The sequence below is a fragment of the Callospermophilus lateralis genome, chromosome 6 (assembly GCF_048772815.1).
Source record: "Callospermophilus lateralis isolate mCalLat2 chromosome 6, mCalLat2.hap1, whole genome shotgun sequence".
NCBI classification, from domain to species: Eukaryota; Metazoa; Chordata; class Mammalia; order Rodentia; family Sciuridae; genus Callospermophilus; species Callospermophilus lateralis.
This window is the reverse complement of record NC_135310.1, coordinates 142,550,190-142,568,382: the sequence shown is the minus strand read 5'-3', so window position 1 is coordinate 142,568,382 and position 18,193 is coordinate 142,550,190. Positions and strand designations below refer to the sequence as shown.

The window sequence follows — 18,193 nt, the reverse complement described above, 5'->3', positions numbered from 1 at the left end:
TTAGTATAAAGACTAAAGGATTTAAATGAAGTCACAGATTTGCTTCAAATCAAAGAAATAAAATATTAACCCTTTGAAGTTGGAGAAATAAATTTACCTCTTAAACCCTTGATCTCTAACTATAAGATAGAGATGATGACGACAATGATGATACCTGTTGTACATACCTTACAAGTATCAGGTGAGCCAGGAAGTGTATAAATATTACATAAACTACCAACTACTGGACAAATGTTAGTTATTACTATGATTATTACAGTATGGCGTATGTGAAGTTGTAATCTTAATAAAATGACTAGACTGTGATTTCATTGAAGCAAATAGCATTGAACAAAAGGTCTACTCACAGGCCCTGTTCAAGATCAGCAGTGGCAAAAGATTGTGTGGAATAGTAAATCAACTTGCTCTCACTTTCCCCTTGGCAATTAAAATTGAGCGTATTTGAAGAGACAGTTTTTTTTCCTGACGTATATATTTGCAAATTGGCTCTTCCACTGTGGCCTCAACGCAGGTGGGTAGAGGAAAATTGGCTGGGGCTCAGGGCAGGTGGAAGGTGGACCCAGACCACCTGCTCTAGCTCTCTGGTACTCAGCAAGGCTGACCCTAGGCATCATGTCTGCAGCCTATCCTTTCCTGGGCAAGTGAAAGTAGGTCCTGTCAGGAGAGTCACATGTCCCTCACTGCTGCAGAACACTGCCAGAGGGTCGACCATGGCTTGTGATTCTGAGACCTGGTTCTTCCTTCATCAGGGAGCCAGACTGGCAGTTGGCTCCTTGAATGACAGTTCCCTCACAGGTTGTGTGTCATTTCATCCCCCGAAGGTAGCACCCACACTGTGGCAGGTCCCAGCAATCTGTGCTTCTGCTACATTGTGGAGCACAGTTGAGGGCACAGCAGCAGGCTAGGAGGAGACACGTGTTGACGGTCAGTGTAGGATTCTGCTCTTCCTGAGATATTGATTCTTCTCCCCAGATGCTTCATTGGAAGGCAGGATCAGTGAGAGCTTCTGGGAAGCACTAAGCCAGCTCCGGGGACCCAGCGTGAGCTCTGCATGAGAGAAGGCTTCCCTGTGCTCTCCTCGCCCGAGAGCTGAGGACTGCCCAGAGCTACACAGCTAGGCTGACACCAGAAAAGAGAAGCCCCCCACTTTTTGTCTCAGACGTCTCTGCTTGTCATTTGGGGCTCCTACTCCTCTCTCATGTAGAATAACCTCCCAGAGCATGTTTTGGCTGTTTTGCATGTTCCAACATTATTTCTCCTACAAAGAAATAATAAGAAAATGAATGGAGTGATCAGCACACTGTCACTGAAAACAACGGATGCCTTTTCAGAGATAACTCAAACGCCTTCTCTAAAGTACGGGTGCTGTGCAAAACAGAGAGCCACCTGTAGGACAGAGGCACGACCCAAAGCTGGCCAAGCTGAATCAGAACCTGTCAGGAGAGTCACATGTCCCTCACTGCAGCAGAACCTGGCAGAGGGTCAGTGAGCTAGATGAGAACGAGCTAGATGAGAATTCTTGGGGCAGGGGCATCTGGAAGGAGGCAGAGGGTGGTAAGGGAAGGGATTCTGGGGAGTAGCTGTTTAGGAAGGGTATGGAAGTAGTTGAGTGTTTTAACAAATCTGGTATACATAGCCTTGTCCTGGTCAGGGTCCTCTTCCACCAAACATCTCTGAGAATCCCTAAGAGTACTTACACATGGACCTGATCAACTTCTGGTTCCTGTGTGTTGGGGTCCTATGGAAGCATTTGGGGAGGTTGTGCAAGAGGTAACATTAACAAAGGGCCATCCATTGAAGGCCCACTGCATGCTGCCCCTGATGGCATCCAGTGTCCCACCTCTGCACTTTGCACAACCAGCTCCATGGGATTCCAGGAGCAGAGGTGTTGTCTTCCATGGCTGGGCTGGGAGGGGACATGTGTGCTGGACTGGAGGCCACACAAGCCTGCTTCTTAGTGCTTCAAGATGGCGTTTTTCTCTCAGTGACCTTTTTCGTGCAGTCTTCAGCCTGCCTGCTGGAGGAGAAGTCAGAAGGGAGCCTGGTTAATCAGATGTGTTGGTATATGTGTGACCCCAGTATTGTTTAAGGTGTGATATCTTTCCCACAAGTCTCCTAAGCACTGGAAAAGTGAGAGGGTGTTGCTGAGCGCCTGTTTTAAAGTCCCTGTGGGACTGTGAGCTAAAGAATACAGTGTGGTTGTTGGAAAGAAAAGAAGGGGACCTGTGTGTCCCACATGGAAGGCTGCTCAGGGTGCCGGGCATGAGAAAGAGCAAGTTGTGGAAGACTATGTGGACGGTCGTTTCTTGTTTGTTTTGTTGGTTTTCATCATTTCTTGCCTGTGCCTACTGACGTCAGCCCATGAGGGTTGAGGCAGGTCAGCCACCACCAGCCATGGCATCTTGTCAGGAACAGTCATGTGGGATTGTCCAAGAGAAACTTCTGGAGAATGCTGGGTCTTCAAGAGGAACTGAAGCCAGGGAGGGGTATCATTGACTTTCATGAGGACTTTTTCATTCCTGGCCAACTTATGGAGGGCACCAAACTTACCTGGGCATTGTTTTGTTGTTGTTGTTGTTGTTTTGTTTGTTTGTTTTTTTAAGAGAGAGCGGGAGAGAATTTTTAATATTTATTTTTTAGTTTTCGGCGGACACAACATCTTTGTATGTGGTGCTGAGGATCGAACCCGGGCCGCACGCATGCCAGGCGAGCGCGCTACCGCTTGAGCCACATCCCCAGCCCTTACCTGGGCAGTTTTTAAAAGAAGTCAGTAAATCAGCACTTTTCACAGACCTAAATTTAAAAACATGTAAGTGTGATTTCTGGATCTTCCTCTGGAAGCTTTTTTCAGCACTGAATGTCACTTCTTTGGAGCAATAAACTTAACTAGGGTTCTGCTGTGTTTGGAGCTCCGAATATTGTCTTTTACAGTGACGATGCCTTGAGTAATCCTGTCCCCGCATCTGGAAGACCACAAAATCAAGAATCTGTAGAATCACACAGAGCATTGTGTTTGATGAGGCTGTGTACTCTGTAACCAAGCAGATGCTGTCAGTCCTCACCTCATGGGTGACAAAGCAAAACCAGCTGGATCACAGACCACCCCCAGGTCTCCAGAAATGAACTGTCCAGCGTGGAGGAGAAGCTAGCTCCGCGTCTTTTTGTGAAAGGGTTTTACTGAGCTTGCTTTTGGTTATATTTGTCCAAAGCAGCTGTTAAAAATCACAGCTGGTTGATCTTGAAAAAAGTGTCCCTTGAAGGAATAAAATAGAGAGCCCAGTTGTTCCAGATTGTTTGCCAAAGATATTTCCCAGAGCAGAGAACAAACATAATACCAGGAACTGGCTCACTTGGGCACAAATCCCAGCCCAAGCATTTGCATCACCTTGTCACTAATTATAGCGGGGTCAGAACTCTGTTGCTGCTGTGCCGTTGGTGGCCTGGAGCACTGAGTCCAGGGGCTGACGTGCTGCTGAGCTTGGGTGGCTGCCTGAGTGCAGGAGCGTGACCTCTGCTGGGATGTTAGCTCTGGCGCTTGGGCTGGTCTCTGTTGAGATCATCCTGGGGAAGTGCTCCGCTTTACTGTAACGTGATGCTCAGGTCCTGAGTTCTGCCCAGTGCCCCCAAGGGCCAGGTGACTGGCCACAGTGCTGCCAATAGGCAACATGGGTCACCTGCTGTTTGGATGCTTTCATCTCACAGAGTCTTAGTTACATGTGTTTCCGCATGGTTCCAGGGGACTCGTAGCTGACATTGTCTGTATCCATTGTCCCCATGAGGCCAGCTGTGCCCTACCCCAGCAGAGGTGGGGGAGTATGCTGGGAGACCAAGTGCCTGCCCTTGTTTTATCACAGTCTCCCACCCTGAGCAGGGGTCTAGACCTGATGAAAACATCCACAAGCACTAGTTCTCTGAAGAGCATGTGTATGTACAGAAGACAGGGAGATGTTATTTCCTTCTCCTCTGCTAACAGTGAGCGAGGCGATAGCATCTTCTAGCAGCACCATGAGGAACGAAGGCAGTGCCCTTGTCCAGCTCTTTTAGTCATCCAAGGCCCCTCCTAAGTGTTTGGCCTGATCCCCTTAGATTAGCATGTCTTATCATTTCATCATCCAGGGATGTCAATCAGGAGAAGAGAGTAATGATTTGCCTGGGCCTCCTGCCCAGGGGATTACCCCCATGCCCTCCCTAAACAAAAAACTTCACAGTGTGGCCTTGGCCAGACATGTCCTGAAAAGCTGACCCTGTGGTTCTGGTGCATAGACCTTGTTGGGCATCTCTGCCTTTGCATATGTGTGCATTCAAAATGGACTCATTGCGAGGGAAGGATCAGTAGACTTATTGGGATGGGAACCCCCACCAACTGCCCTTGGTCATGGTTAGATTAGGCTCAATTTTTTATTTTATTTTATTTTTTTTGAATTCTTTTCCTCCCTCCCCAGCAGGTTCTTTGTCTAATGAATCTCGGGGCCCAGGCACCTTAGAGGCCACAGGCACCTCTGAGATTTATTAAAATGGCTTAATTTTATTTACTGTAATAGCCTAGAATGCAAAAGAGACCATCACCACAGCATGGGGGGCTTATTTTTTTAACTGAAGTTCAGTTACAGAAAAACAGCATGGCCCAGAAAGCTGCCACCAGTGGGTAAGAGGGCAACTGAGGGATTCCTCAGCCAACCCGGAACACTTGCGTGAAAGCTGTCTACTAACAGTCGTGGTGGGACATTTGGCATAATCAGGACAGGTGTATGGTCATGCTAACGGCGGTATGTACTCTTGCATCTGATTTTTCTCTTGTCCCTAACAAATAAGGATGAAACATTAACTATGACATTGAGATGTGGGGGGTGGGGGGGTGGGAATGAATTTGTTCATCACTCTTTCAATAATAACACAGAAAATAAGAAGTGGATTCTCTACCACCTCTCTCCACATAAAGAATATTCAGTGTCAGGTGCAGTGGCACCCACTGGTAATCCCAGCAGCTCTAGAGACTGAGGCAAGAGGATAGCAAATTTGAGGCCAACTGGGGCAACTTGGACCCTCTCTAAGAGATAATAATGTGTTTCATCCGTGCTTGTAGGGACAGGATAGAAACCAGATGCAAGAGTGCATCCCCTCATTAGCATGACCATTTACCCTGTTTACACCAGCTGTCCCAGAGTGATTATTAATAGAGATCTCTTTCACTCTCAAGTGTTCCGGTTTGACTGAGGAAATTCTGTTTTTTTGTGTTTTTTTTTTAAAGGGAGCTGGGGATGTAGCCAGTGGCAGAACACTTGCCTAGTGTATGAGGGCCTACATTTGATTCCTAGTACTAAAAGAAGAGAATATCCAAAATGTCAAATATATCTCAAATTCAAGACTTCTAGGTAAAATGGAGATGGAATATGTTTGGGGGGAGGGGACACAAGAGATACACACATACTCCCTGGGTTCTTTGAAATGGACTTTAATTGGTGGTTGAAGGATGGTTCATGGATCCACTTTGATCACGCATTCTTTTCTTGCATACAGTGACAGAATTAAAACTCATAACATTATAGGTCAACGTTTTGAAAAACAAGTCTATTGGATTCTAGGAGGAAAAAGCTCATGTGACCTGAGAGCTGTTTTTAAAGGACCAAGATGTGTTCTATGTTCATCTTTGTGTTTCAGAACACCTCCTTGTTGCTAGACAGAAAAGGCTGAGAAAATTGTGTATAATTCCATTTATCCCTCTTTCAGTTTGCTGCTTTAGAAAATTAGTGGAAAGTATGAAGTGTGATTAAAAATGATAATGTGAAAACAAGCTAAACAAGTTTTGTAGCTGGTGACTTGACAGCGCTGTGATGGTGACTCCACAGTGGGACCCCACCAGAGGGAATTGCTGCATGAATTGCAGACAGCTTGAGAAGCTGATATTATTATCAGCCAGAGAGGGACACATGTTGTGCTCACCTTCCACGGTGCAGGCAAATGGGAGCAGGTGAGTCAGCACGCACTGTCTGACAGGAGGCTACAAACTAGAATTCCACTATAAAAGATTCATATTTTTTAAAAGTCATATTGGTGACTCAGAGGTTTTGTTTTGCATTGTTTTTTCTTTGCCTTTTTCTTTCTTCTTCTTTTTTTTTTCCCCCTATTAAGTGTAGCTATCCTAGGAAAGTGATATAATTAAAGAATGCTTCTGAAACTTCATATATCAGAAGGCACTCAGGAGCACAGGACAAATGCAGTGCATCTTCTTGGAGAATCAGGGTTATGTACTGACTTGGGAAACATTTTTCGATTAAATAAGCACATATAGAGAGAGCAGAACACACTGTATGAGAATCAATAGGAGACTTCAAAGAAATATTCTAAATATCAGTCTCTTTAAGCTTAATTCCCAGAAGTATGATTTCGTGTATTAACTACTTCTGCACAGCAAGGTGCAGTTTGGAATCCTTTCCTCATCTTGATTTCTCTTGCCTTGGACCAAGGCCATAGTGTTTTAATTGTACCTCAAAAATGCTTTAAGAGTTTCCTTTTCAAATTTTTCTTTCTTATTCTTGATTTTTTATTCATTCAAATAAGCTTTAAAGTCATTTGTCAAATATTTCAAAAAATCCTGTTGGGTTTTTTTTTTTTAAATTATTGTGTTAGAGATACCTTAAAGGCTGGGGAGATAGCTCAGTGGTAGAGTACTTGTCCAGCATGCACATGACCAGGTTCCATCCCCAACACTGAGGCGGCGGGGGGGGGGGGGGGGGGGGAGTTATTATTTTGCAAAACATTGACCTTTATTTCATGTAATTCAGTCTTTTTCCTGAACATGGTCTGTCTCTCATTTCATTAAACTTTTCAATTTCAAAGTATTCTAGTTTCTTCCTGAAGATCACAGATATTTCTGATTAAGATTCTCTCCAGGTATATTTTTTTGTTGCTGTGAGATTTGCTGCTGTCTTTTCATTGTATGTCCAGAGTGATTCACTAAGATGCTGGCTCTTGATGGGTGACATGGAAAAGTATGCCCATCAGAACAAGTATGTGCTTTGAAAAAATGAAAATTAAAACAGAGTAAGGCAGTTACAATTTGCCTGTATAACACTATAAATTAATGATAATAATTTAATGTGTATCTTCTTTACAAAGTTATTGAGGGGCTAAAAGAAATATTTAAATTAGTTAAGCACTTAGAAATGTGCCTGGTAAACAGTGAATTCTCATTAAATGTCACTTGCATCCTCATTAATAGTCATGATGCCAGAAGCAACACTTGGCACTGTCCCCAAGTGGCCAGGAAGCATCCCCGCCTGCTTGATTTCACCAGCCTCCAAGAGGAAAGAGAGCAGTGACAGTTCACCCTGTGCCTCTGCCAGCAAAGCCCGAAGCCCTCTCTTGTAACTTTCCATTGTCGGTGCCCCTCCACCTCACTATGGGCTGCTCAGACCAGCTGGGAGCATCATGGCCCCTCCTGACTGGAAGCAGTGCCCCCGGAGCAGAGATAAGGAAAGAATCCACTCAGCAGTCTTCCCTCAAGTCCAGCCCAGAAAGCTCATGTTCAAAACCAGGGGGTGGTCTGTGTTGTCGCTGACACTCTCTGTCCACAGTGGGGGTTTCATTGTGACAGACTCTTAGACTCTTAACAGCTACAGGGTGAGGAGCCTTTGAGATGCCTACGGTCTGGTCTGGAACCCCATGATACACATCTTGACAAAAACAGGCCATGCACAATGCTGTATAGATACATAACATTTAATGAGCCTTTGCTGTATGCCTGGCACTGTTCTCATTTAATCCTCCCAGCAGCATTTAGACCTTTCACATATTTGGGCCCCTGTAGCTGGAGAAGTTGGTGAATCTTCCTAATGTCTAGTACCTCATTTGATTTCCGTAGCCACCCTGTGAAATGAGCAGAAAGCAGCAGAGGCCAGATTAAGATCCCAGCCCAGAGCAGGTCTATTCCCCTCGTAGGCCTCCTCACCACCCACTCCCCTGCTGATTAGCCCAGCTTCTGTGACTCCCAGGTCCTGGGATGTGTTAGAACAGGTAACTAACTCCATGTTGCTTCAGAAGAGTTGGCAATGAAGACCTGAAACATTAGGCTCAACTTTTTTTTTTCTTGAATTCTTTTCCTTCCTCCCCAGCAGGTTTTTTATCTAATGAGTCTCGGGGCTCATAATGTTTGGGGGCCATCAAGGCCTCCCATCTACTTACAATTGAATAATCTGTGTACTTTTCTAATAGACTCTAATGCCAGCTCCTAAATTTTATAGAATAAAAGTGTGATCAGCTTTAATGAGCAATTTATGCACAGTAACAGTCTGATGTGGCCATATAAGTCAATTTGGGGTTCTGGAGGGACTGTAAATTGAAGCTGTTAATTGCCCTTCCTCACTTCCATTGACCAGACCTCTCACCTGCAGCTCGGAAGCAGTGTGCTCTGTCATTAGCACAGCAGCATTGATCCCAGCTGGCCTCCTGATGTGTGCTGACACATTTTACAGGCCAAATAAATGCAACAGAACTGTTACACAAACATTTACAGCCTCAACTCTTGCAGCATTCATTGAGATAACTTCCTACTTTTTCCTCCCTGTGTGAACTGAATGTTTCCCTTACCTCTCTGTAACTGCTCTTGGTTAATCCCATAAAGCCCTGGATTATGGCCTTAAACTCTCTGCTCAGCCAATTTTAGATCATTTGGTTCTGTTTATCAGTCAGTGAGCATTCTTGCAGTAAATGATCCTATTGCTATTTTTATTGACTTACATTCTTCAGTTTCCTCCAGGCACTGATCACCAAAGCACTCTGCAATCACTTATAGGTCTAGGTTTTAAAATTAGTGGGCAGACAGCCTTACACCCATGGCATTTATGACACTGATATTTTTAGTTATTGAGCATAATCAGACATTACTTAACCATAAAGGTATATATGTCCCTGAAATGCATCATTAGTCCAATATTATCATGGGAACATCCTGGGATATTTACACAAACTAAGACAGCTACAGTGTTGCTAGGTGATACAATCTGTTGGACCCCCCATCTTACCTGCAGTCCATTATTGACTAAGCATCATTATGTAGCACATGACCCTATTTATTGTGCACCTTCTGTGTGCAAAGCACCATCCTAAACTATGTTGTGAAGGCAGCTAAGGCCAGCGATGCGTCCCCTCACCTCCTCCTCTCCTCATCACTGATTTTTAATGCAGGGGAATGAGGCAGGCTCAGTTCGAGGCAGTACAGGGCCATGGGAGCACCATGGGAGCACCATGGGAGAGGTCCCTTGTGTGCAGAAAGTATTTCAGGGAGGAAAGAGCCCTTCTGCAGAGGGGACGAGGAAGCTTCAGTCACTGGCCCAGAGGGCGGGTGAGTTTTTTTGGCTTTGTTTTTTGTTGTTGTTGTTTGTTTGTTTCATTTTATTTTATTATATTTTTCTGCAAAGACCATAAAACTCCTGTTTCTGAGTGGATATTTCAAGAGCAGGTGCATAAATTAGTGGTAGAACACTTGCCCAGCATTGCAAGGCCCTAGATTCTGTCCCCAACATCAAATAAATAAGAATGGATTTTTAAAAATCAAATTTATACTTTAGTCAGGGTGGACTTTAAATGTGGTTTGTTGTGATCTTAAGTTTCCTACAGCTTGACTCTTTGGGTTGTCCTGCAGTCCTTTGTTCTGCAGGATTTTCTTTGGAGGCTGATGGACCTAGGTCACCCACACACACACAGCTGTGTCTTGCAGGAATGCACCTCCTACAGAGGCCCTGTCCTCTAGGAGGGTGGACGTTAAGAAGTAAATGTCAGGTTTGCTATCATAATGGGAGCACACAGAGGCCACACAGTGGGAGAATCCTGTGTTCCTGCTCCAGCCAATGCACTGAGGGTTGCTGTTCATACACCCAGGCCACCCACCATATTGTGTGGGGACAGACATATTTGTTTTGTCACAGGACACTTGTGCTGCTGAAGCCTTCAGATGGGCCACCTTCAGAAGGAGCATCCATTGGACAAACAAGCGAACCTCTTTGAAAGCAATTTTGCAAGGTCCTTTAGGAACCCTAAAGATCTTCAAACCTATTTACCCAGTAATTCCTCTTCTAGAAGCCTTTTCTATAAAATATATATTAAATGCACTAAAATATATGTGAGTGGTTATCCTAGCATTAAATGGAAGCAATGTAAGTGTTCATCATGTGAGAATGATAAATAAATTATGCATCTTTACAACAAAATACACAATCATTGAAAATATCCTTTTCAGAGAAGTTAGTGGCATAAGGATTATAATATGAGGTTCAATAGAAAAAGCAAGTGATGATACAATTGCAAATTAAATATTTTTATGTTTGCATTCACACACACACAACCTTTTAAACTTATATATGAATTTACAGTCTAGGCAGAAGAATACCAAAGTATTCATAGCCACATCCCATAAAGCAATTAAATGTTTAAGGAGAAAAAGAGTAAGATCTTCATAAAGTTCTTATGTAGTTTTTTTTTAAAGCTTTTGAAATTTCAATGCTATCTGCTAATGGCACCTCCCAGGTGATAAGGACATTGTTTCCATTTATCACAAGAAAGAGCAAACCTCCTTCTTGGCACTGACCTTTATCTTCATTAGTTATATGCTCCAAAATTAAAATTCACAGTACGCATTCAAATCAATCAGGAGTCGGTTTTGTTGTGTGTAACAAAAAAACCAAATAATAGTGGCTTTAAAAGATACGGTTTATTTTTCTCTCATATTTAAGCAAGCTGGCAGTTAGGTGACTAGAGCTAGCATGGTGGCTTCATGGTCATCAAGAATCCAGGCACCTCCTTTCTGTCCCCCATTCTCATTGTGTGACTCCCATATTAAACATAGTGCTAAATGGCTGCTGGTATCTCAGCCGTCTGCTTCAGATTCCAAGGAGAAGTGGCGGGCAGTGTTTTGATATGTGTGTTTACCATATCTTCCATTCATGATGTAATCTGACATCTCATTGTCCCCTCTTGATACAAGAAGAGCTAGACACTGTAGAATTCTAAATTCACACATTGACCCCAATAAGGAAAAGGAGAGATGGGTACAAGGGAGTTCACAATTATCTATTGTGGTTATCTCCAGTTTTAATCATATAAGGTTATAGGTCTTGCCGTGACTGCCACTGTGTTACAGTGATGTGTACTTTTTTGGTGGGATACCAGGGATTGAATTCAGGGGCACTTGACCTCTGAGCCGCATCCTCAGCCCTATTTTGTATTTTATTTATAGACAGGGTCTCGCTGAGTGCTTAGCACTTTGCTTTTGCTGAGGCTGGTTTTGAACTTGTGATCCTCCTGCCTCAGTCTCCAGAGCTGCTGGGATTGCAGGCATGTGCCACTGCACCCATCGGCTGGTGATGTGTACTTTATGTTATGAAGAAGTCAGCATTGTTTAGGGAACTGGCAGAGGAGTGCCGTTTTGGAAAAAGCACTGGTTAGAGATGGGAAGATATGGAGTTCAAGTCTTTGTTCCTCAGGCTCTGACTTCACTGGGCCTCCATTCCTCACCAAAAATGAGGACACTAGTACATGGAGCATTTGCACCTGTGGGTCTTGCCCTTGCTGTGATTGATTCCCCCTTTTGCACTTCACATTTCTCTGGCTCCCCCTACACCGCTGCCCTTCCTCAGTTCAGGCTGCAGTACTCTCTCACCTTCCTCCTTGCTGGGCTCTGAACTGAGCCCCTGGCTCTGGCCTCTGCTGCTCTTGTTCCTGGACACTGAGATAAAGTGGTCTTTGGAGTCAGTTGTTCCTCTCATGCTCCACCCGCTGCTCCCAGTACCGGGGATTGAACTCAGGGGCACTCAACCACTGAGCCACATTTTGTATTTTATTTAGAGACAGGGACTCACTGAGGTGCTTAGTGCCTTGTTTTTGCTGAGACTGGTTTGAACTCACGATCCTCTCGCCTCAGCCTTCCGAGCCACTGGGATTATAGGCGTGCGGTACCACGCCTGGCTCCTCTCACATTTTAATGGTTCTCATCTCCCTCATGGTGGATTTGTGTGTTAGTCCACTTTTCATTGTTGTGATAAGAATACCCAACAAGAATTTAGAGAAGGAAACATTTATTTTGTCTTATTGATCCAGGAGTTTAGTCCATTGCTCTGGGCCCAAGGTGAGACAGAACATTATGGTAGAGGGCATGGTGGGGGATTTCTGCTCCTTTCATTCAACTGAAAAAGAGGGGAAGGGGCACACCCCCAGTGACCTGCCTCCTCCAGCCACACCCACCTAAGTTACCACCCCATCAGTCCATTCAAACTAGGATGGACTGATTAGATCCTAGCTCTTGTAATCACTTCACCTCTGACTGTTCCTGCATTAATATTTAGGGGGATATCGCATACCCAGACCGTATGGCTTCCAAAAGCTCATGTTCACCTCACAACGCAAAATACATTTAGTTCATCTCCAAGAGTCCTGTAGTCTTAACAGTTCCAGATTTGCCCCAAAGTCCCAAGTCCAAAGTCTCATCTAAGACAGAAGGCAAACTCTTGGCTATAAGCCACAGTAAAAATCAAAAGCAAGTTACAGATACCCAATATAAAATGTTCCCATTCCAAAAGGGAGGAGAAGGGGCATGGAAAGAAGGGGTGAGCCCAAAACCAGACTGAAACCGGCTGGACGAACAGGTCCTGTTGCTCCAGGTACAGCAGCTAGGACACGCGGCGGCTGCGAGATGTTCTCTCCTCAGGCCTTGCCAGTTGCAGGGCACATTAGCTGGCACTCTCAGCCAGGAACTTTTCTCTACAGACAGTTCCTGGCATCTCTTAATTTCTGGGGTCGGTCTGCATCCCAACTTTGGCTTCACCTTCGCAGCTTCAATCAGCGCCCTCTCAGGGGCAGCCCGAAGGGGTTCCACTCCCTCTACTCTTTGCCTCGTCTCGAAGGTCTTCCTTTGAAAACTTGATGAGAGCCTTCATAACCCGAACTCCAGGATTCTGTGTTCCTGAGAAACAAGCGCCACCACCGGCTCGCACAGTAGCTGGGGCCCTGAATCCCAGCTACAACAGCCTCGGAGCACCTGGGCAGCGTGCTGAAATGCCTTCCTGGGCTCTCACGCTCTATCATGAGAGTCACCTCCAGGTGTCCTGCACGAACATAGGAGTCTCAGCTGGGGGGGTGGGGTACCTCATCTCTAAACCATAACAGTTTGGCATCCCTGATCTATGTCTAGCCCACCTCTCTTTTAGTCTCTTTTCCTCCCCCTCCACCCTCCACATCTACACTCAGAGCCCCTTGCTATCTTTGACAGTCTCAGAGCTCCACGGGCTTCCACACCAGCTGCCCTTGGAGGGGCCTCTCCCTCTCACTCCCTCTGGCTGACTCACACCTTCTCTGTTCCTCCAGCCCTGTATTCACCCCTCGTCTGTCACTCTCCACATCTGAGGACAGGTACCCCATTTCCTGCCTGCCTCCCCTCCTGATCACTACACATCCTAAAGGCAGGAGTCACACTTCACACATCCCTCAGCACAGTGTCTGCCGAGTGACTGGGGCCGAGGCTACCCTCCAGGGCTTGCTGGTCTTTTGTTCAACAAACTCCTGTTTGTTGTGCTGAAGGAGAGCACCCTAGCACTGGAAGAAAAAGCCCTGCCTCTCTGTCCATCTTTGCTGCATAGCCACTTGCTGTCCTTGGGCTCACATTCCTTCTCTTGCACACACTTCAGTGGTCTGCTGAGCACCGTTGTCTGCCAGGACTGTGAGGGCCCAGCAGCATAGATATGCATAGGTCATTGCTGCTGCCTTTGAGGGTCTTCCAAAGCACTGGGGGCAGTAGAGAGGAAGACAGACATGAACTTGGGCACATCTCCTACTGGCCATATGTTGGGCCACATAGTCCAGTTAAATGTTCACCATGTGTACAATGCCTGTCCCTTGACCAGATTCCCACCAGCTGCTCGAGGACCTTATACCATAGAGTCCACCACATTGGCTCAGGAATCTCACAACTTTCTCTTGGTGTTTTTTTGTTTGTTTTGTTTTGTTTTGGGGGGGGAGCATCCAAAGTCTGTTGGAACAGCAAGAGACTGTAAAGATCACCTGGGAATATTCAGGCCTCTGAATTTACAGATGAGGATGCTGCAGTGTTCATATGAGACAAGAAGGAACAGAGTGTCACCCAACAAGTAGCAAAGCCATATTATAGCCCACTTGTCCCGACTGTCTTGCTGGGTGTGATGCTCCACCCTTTGTTCCAGTGTGACAGAGGTAGAAGATGTAGATCACTAGGACATTGAGAGACCACATGGCTGTTATTAGATGCACCTGAGATGGACTCTGGAGACGTGCACAGTGCCTTTAGTCAGAGAAACTGAGAGCTGGAAGGGGCTCAGTTGGTTCAAACCTGTCTGGCATATGAATTTTTTCTCGACCCTTGCTTGATGCTTCTCACAAGGACAGAATTTACTGCTTCTTGAGGCAGCCCTTTCCTTTTTATTATTATTATTATTATTTTAACCCAGCAGGGGATTGAGCTCAGGGCTTTGTGCATGCTAGGGAGGTACTCTACAACTGAGCTGCATGCCCCGTCTTTTTTTTCCATTCTGTCTTGGAACAACTCTGTTAAAGTGTTCTTCCACATGCCATCTCATAGACTGTGTCTGCTGCTAGCCACTTCAAAACTTGGTGGTAAACTCAGCCAAGCATCTCCTGATAGTCCCCTTCTGTGGGGAATAGCACAGAGGATGCTTGGTTCTGACCCCCGGCCACTCTGGGTGGCAGCTCTGGCCTTTGGGAGCTTTCTCTCACTTGTATTTTTTTATTCTAATTTGTTATGATAGCAGAATAATTACAATTCATATTACACATATAGAGAGCTCTCACCTGTATTTTTAAAAAGCAGTTGTTATGTGCCCCGGATTGCCCATAGAGAGGGTCCACTACTCTGAATTCCAGACAGATTTCTTAATGCTCCCTTTCTTCACCAGTTCTACTTATTCCTTAAACCAAAAAAAAAAAAAAAATAGAAGAAGAAGAAGAAGAAGCATCTCTCAGGAGCTGCCTTTAAAGAAAAATTGTGACAAAGACCCTTTGTTCTGGGGGAAGGAAAGGCCATAGCCCTGAGTTATGGCTGGGCATCCGTCTGAGACAGTGGGAGCACTTATCTAACAGAGACACTTAATTGAAAAGGACACTTAAAATAGAAGGCAAGAAAGACGGGCAGCAGGAGATGTGTGAACACAGACTGCCCTCAGCCCACTAGGGTCAGCAGCTAAGTGTTTGCATTTCCCAGAATGCAACACCTTTTCCGCCCCAGCATAGAAAGGGCACACCTCAGCTTAATGCTGAAAGCCTTTCTGGGTGCAAGAGGCAGTCTTGAAGGAAGTCCCATCAGGTGGGGAACCTGTGCGCACATGTGGATGGCTCAGCCTCCAGACAGCAACCAAGGAGCCTGGTGGACAGACCAAGGCTGGCCCTGGGGCCCTCTCAGGAAAACAAGAATGCCCGTGTGGGTCTCTGAGTTCTCACAGGGAGGGGGTGTGAGAAGTGGATGGTGCAAGGAGACACTTCTGGAGGTCCGCTTTGCCCCACAGTACACCTTCCAGGAGGGAATACCCTACCATTTAATGTAGAGGCTAGTGTATTTGCACTTAAATGTTTAAAAAATGGCTTTTTCTGATGGTTCACACCTGGGAGAGTCCCATGGTTCTTGACCTGTGCTTTTTCTTTGCCTTCAGGTTCAGATTGGCCAACTCTATTCAACTGACAAGCTTGTCATTGAGAATCAAGAGAAGCCAAGGACCTAGGGAGCTGGGAACCAGCCACCGATGGGGCCATGGACCACCTTCAGCATCCATTCTGTGTGCAGGCTGAAAATAGCCTCTCACTTTGCCTACCCTGTGGGAGCTGAAAACTGAGTCACGTTTCCATTCTGTTACAGCCTTGGTGAGAAAGGATGGCTGTGCCTTCTCAGTTCAAGTGTTAGAATGAAGGGCTAGAGGTCACTCAGAATAATGCTATGTATTATGGTGTCTCCTCTCCCTCCCATCCCATCTTGTAGCTCTTCACCATTTGTAGAGAACATATACAGACTTTGTTTTTCTTGGTCCTTGACAATAAACCAAAGTGTCTCCCTTTTTCTTTTGTGCCAAATAACCCCATTAAGTAATGCACATTCACTTCCTGCTGAGGCAAGGCCTGAAGAAGTGGAGACCCCTGAGCAGGTCCCACCTTGAGCTGAAAACTCCCTTTGTATGGGGAGTAGAGAGCAGGTCAGGGTGGTGAGGAACAGGATACTCCCTATAATTTATACCTACACCCAGAGATGAGTACTTCACAGCCCATCAGAGTGTGGTGTGAGGATTGGCAGAGAACCCCTCCCCACCCCTTGTGCATCAGAATCTTACCTCTGACAGGCCCCAGTGTGGTGCCTGGACCCTGAGGAGAGTCTGGAAACCACTGCTAATAGCACTGGGCCCAGCTCCTGCTGACCGTCAGAATCAAACAGATCTCTCACCACTTCCCTTCCTGTAGATTCTAACTTGGTAAATGAGAGGTGAGACCGAGTTAATATATATTCTTGAAGATCTAATGTTTTCAGTGTTTAATCAGTTTGAGGAACCCTTGCTCCTTGAGTATGTTACAAATAATAAAGATTATCATTTATACACTTTTATCATGGAAAATACATTCTTTCCACATATCTAGAAGAAGCATATTAAATAACTTCCTTGACTTCTGGGGAGCTTAGGCAGGGCCCAGACCCTGTTAGAGTGATTTCTCATTCTCCTTTGTGTACAGTGTTAAGTGGATTCAAGATTCATGTGTTATGGTTTGAACAGGTTCATAGAGGTATTACAGTTCCTGCCATAGCTGTGATGGTGTCACCCTTTTATTAATTCTTAGTCATGAGTCAAGCATGAACAGTTCTGGGCCTACACCCTTGTCACCCTCGTCACCTTGTAAGTTACATGTGTCATGGCATCCATACAGTGCAGATTATATTTATGATGATGCATTCAAAATAGATGAAGCATGTAGCCCTCCTATTTGGCAACACAACTTTTTCAGGATACACTCTCATGCACCCGTGAGACTAACAAAGCTCACTGTAGGTCCCGAATCTGTTACTCTGAACAGTTCCCTCCTGGGAGCTGCAGCAGAGTGGACCTGCAACAGGATAGCTGTGGGTGATCACAGACAACGAGGGAAATGTGATCTCTCCTTCAGCTGAACGTCGTGAGCCAGAGTCCCTAGCCATGGTAGATGTGGCCCTGGTGCCCTTCTTCCTCTCTGTATCAATGTCATTCACCAACGACCTCATCTAGCAGTGTTGTTAGTGGATGGCACTTCTGATTTATACTTCCTTGAACAGCTGCTACTTGGAAACCTAAGTCCAGACTCCAACCTTCTCCTCTAAAAGTACCACATTGCAAGCAGGAGAACAACTCCTGAGGTAAGGAGACTTACCCTCCAGGTTTGGTTCCAAAGGCAGGCAGAGCAAACTTAACATTTTTCTGCAGTCCTTTAACAGCAGGTTGCTTTTGTGTGAATGAAACCACATGAACACATGAATGGGTTTGCACCTTGCCCAAAGCCTTGATAATACCGAGCAAGTCTATAACTTAGGTAAAATTACACATTTGGAATCTGCAAAAAAGATAGGAAGGAGAATTCTATGGCAGAAAAAGTCCAAACAGGTCTTGATCCTTCACTACAGGTGTAAGTCTGCAGGCAGAGCCTCAAACTGGGTACTATCCAAATTCAGAGGATCAAGCTTGAGTCTAGAGCATTGGATAAAGTGCCATGTCCGTGGAGACTGGGCCCCAGCTGCAGGGTTTGGAGCAGAGTGGGGGTTGCACCATCCATCACCATCAGCCTCAGAACTCTACAGTTTGTATGACTGTTCTGAAGAAGGGGTTCAGACTGGGGTCGAGATCAATTTCAGTGTCAGATATTAGCAACTGAGAAATACCACCAGAAGTTCACCTCTCCTGAGGTGAAAACCATTGGCCGAGCAGAACCGTTTCTGGAACTTCAAAGATGGCATTGGACTAGACAAGCCATGATGCTTTAGGACTCGGGAAGCCTCATATAGCCAAGCCCATAGTTATGTTGCTTTAATGCTCTTATTCTCTAGATTGTGGAACTGAAAGGATAATGTGGATTGGCATAGACTGTTTTACGTACACTCTCCTGCCACCCAGTAGCAGTCACACAACCCCCTCCCTCCTCAGCCTCACCCAAC

The 18,193-nt window shown here is 45.5% G+C and overlaps 1 protein-coding gene across 1 annotated transcript in view; it reads left to right on the top strand.

Annotated features, from left to right (window-relative positions):
- Nucleotides 1-16,621, top strand: part of Lyrm4 (LYR motif containing 4) — a 143,297-nt gene extending 126,676 nt beyond the window's left edge. Inside the window, exon 3 of the mRNA XM_076859151.1 lies at nucleotides 15,684-16,621. Coding sequence (XP_076715266.1) covers nucleotides 15,684-15,752 — 69 coding nt within the window. The 3' untranslated portion in view covers nucleotides 15,753-16,621. The remainder of the gene's footprint in view (nucleotides 1-15,683) is intronic.
- The last annotated feature ends 1,572 nt before the right edge of the window (nucleotides 16,622-18,193 follow it).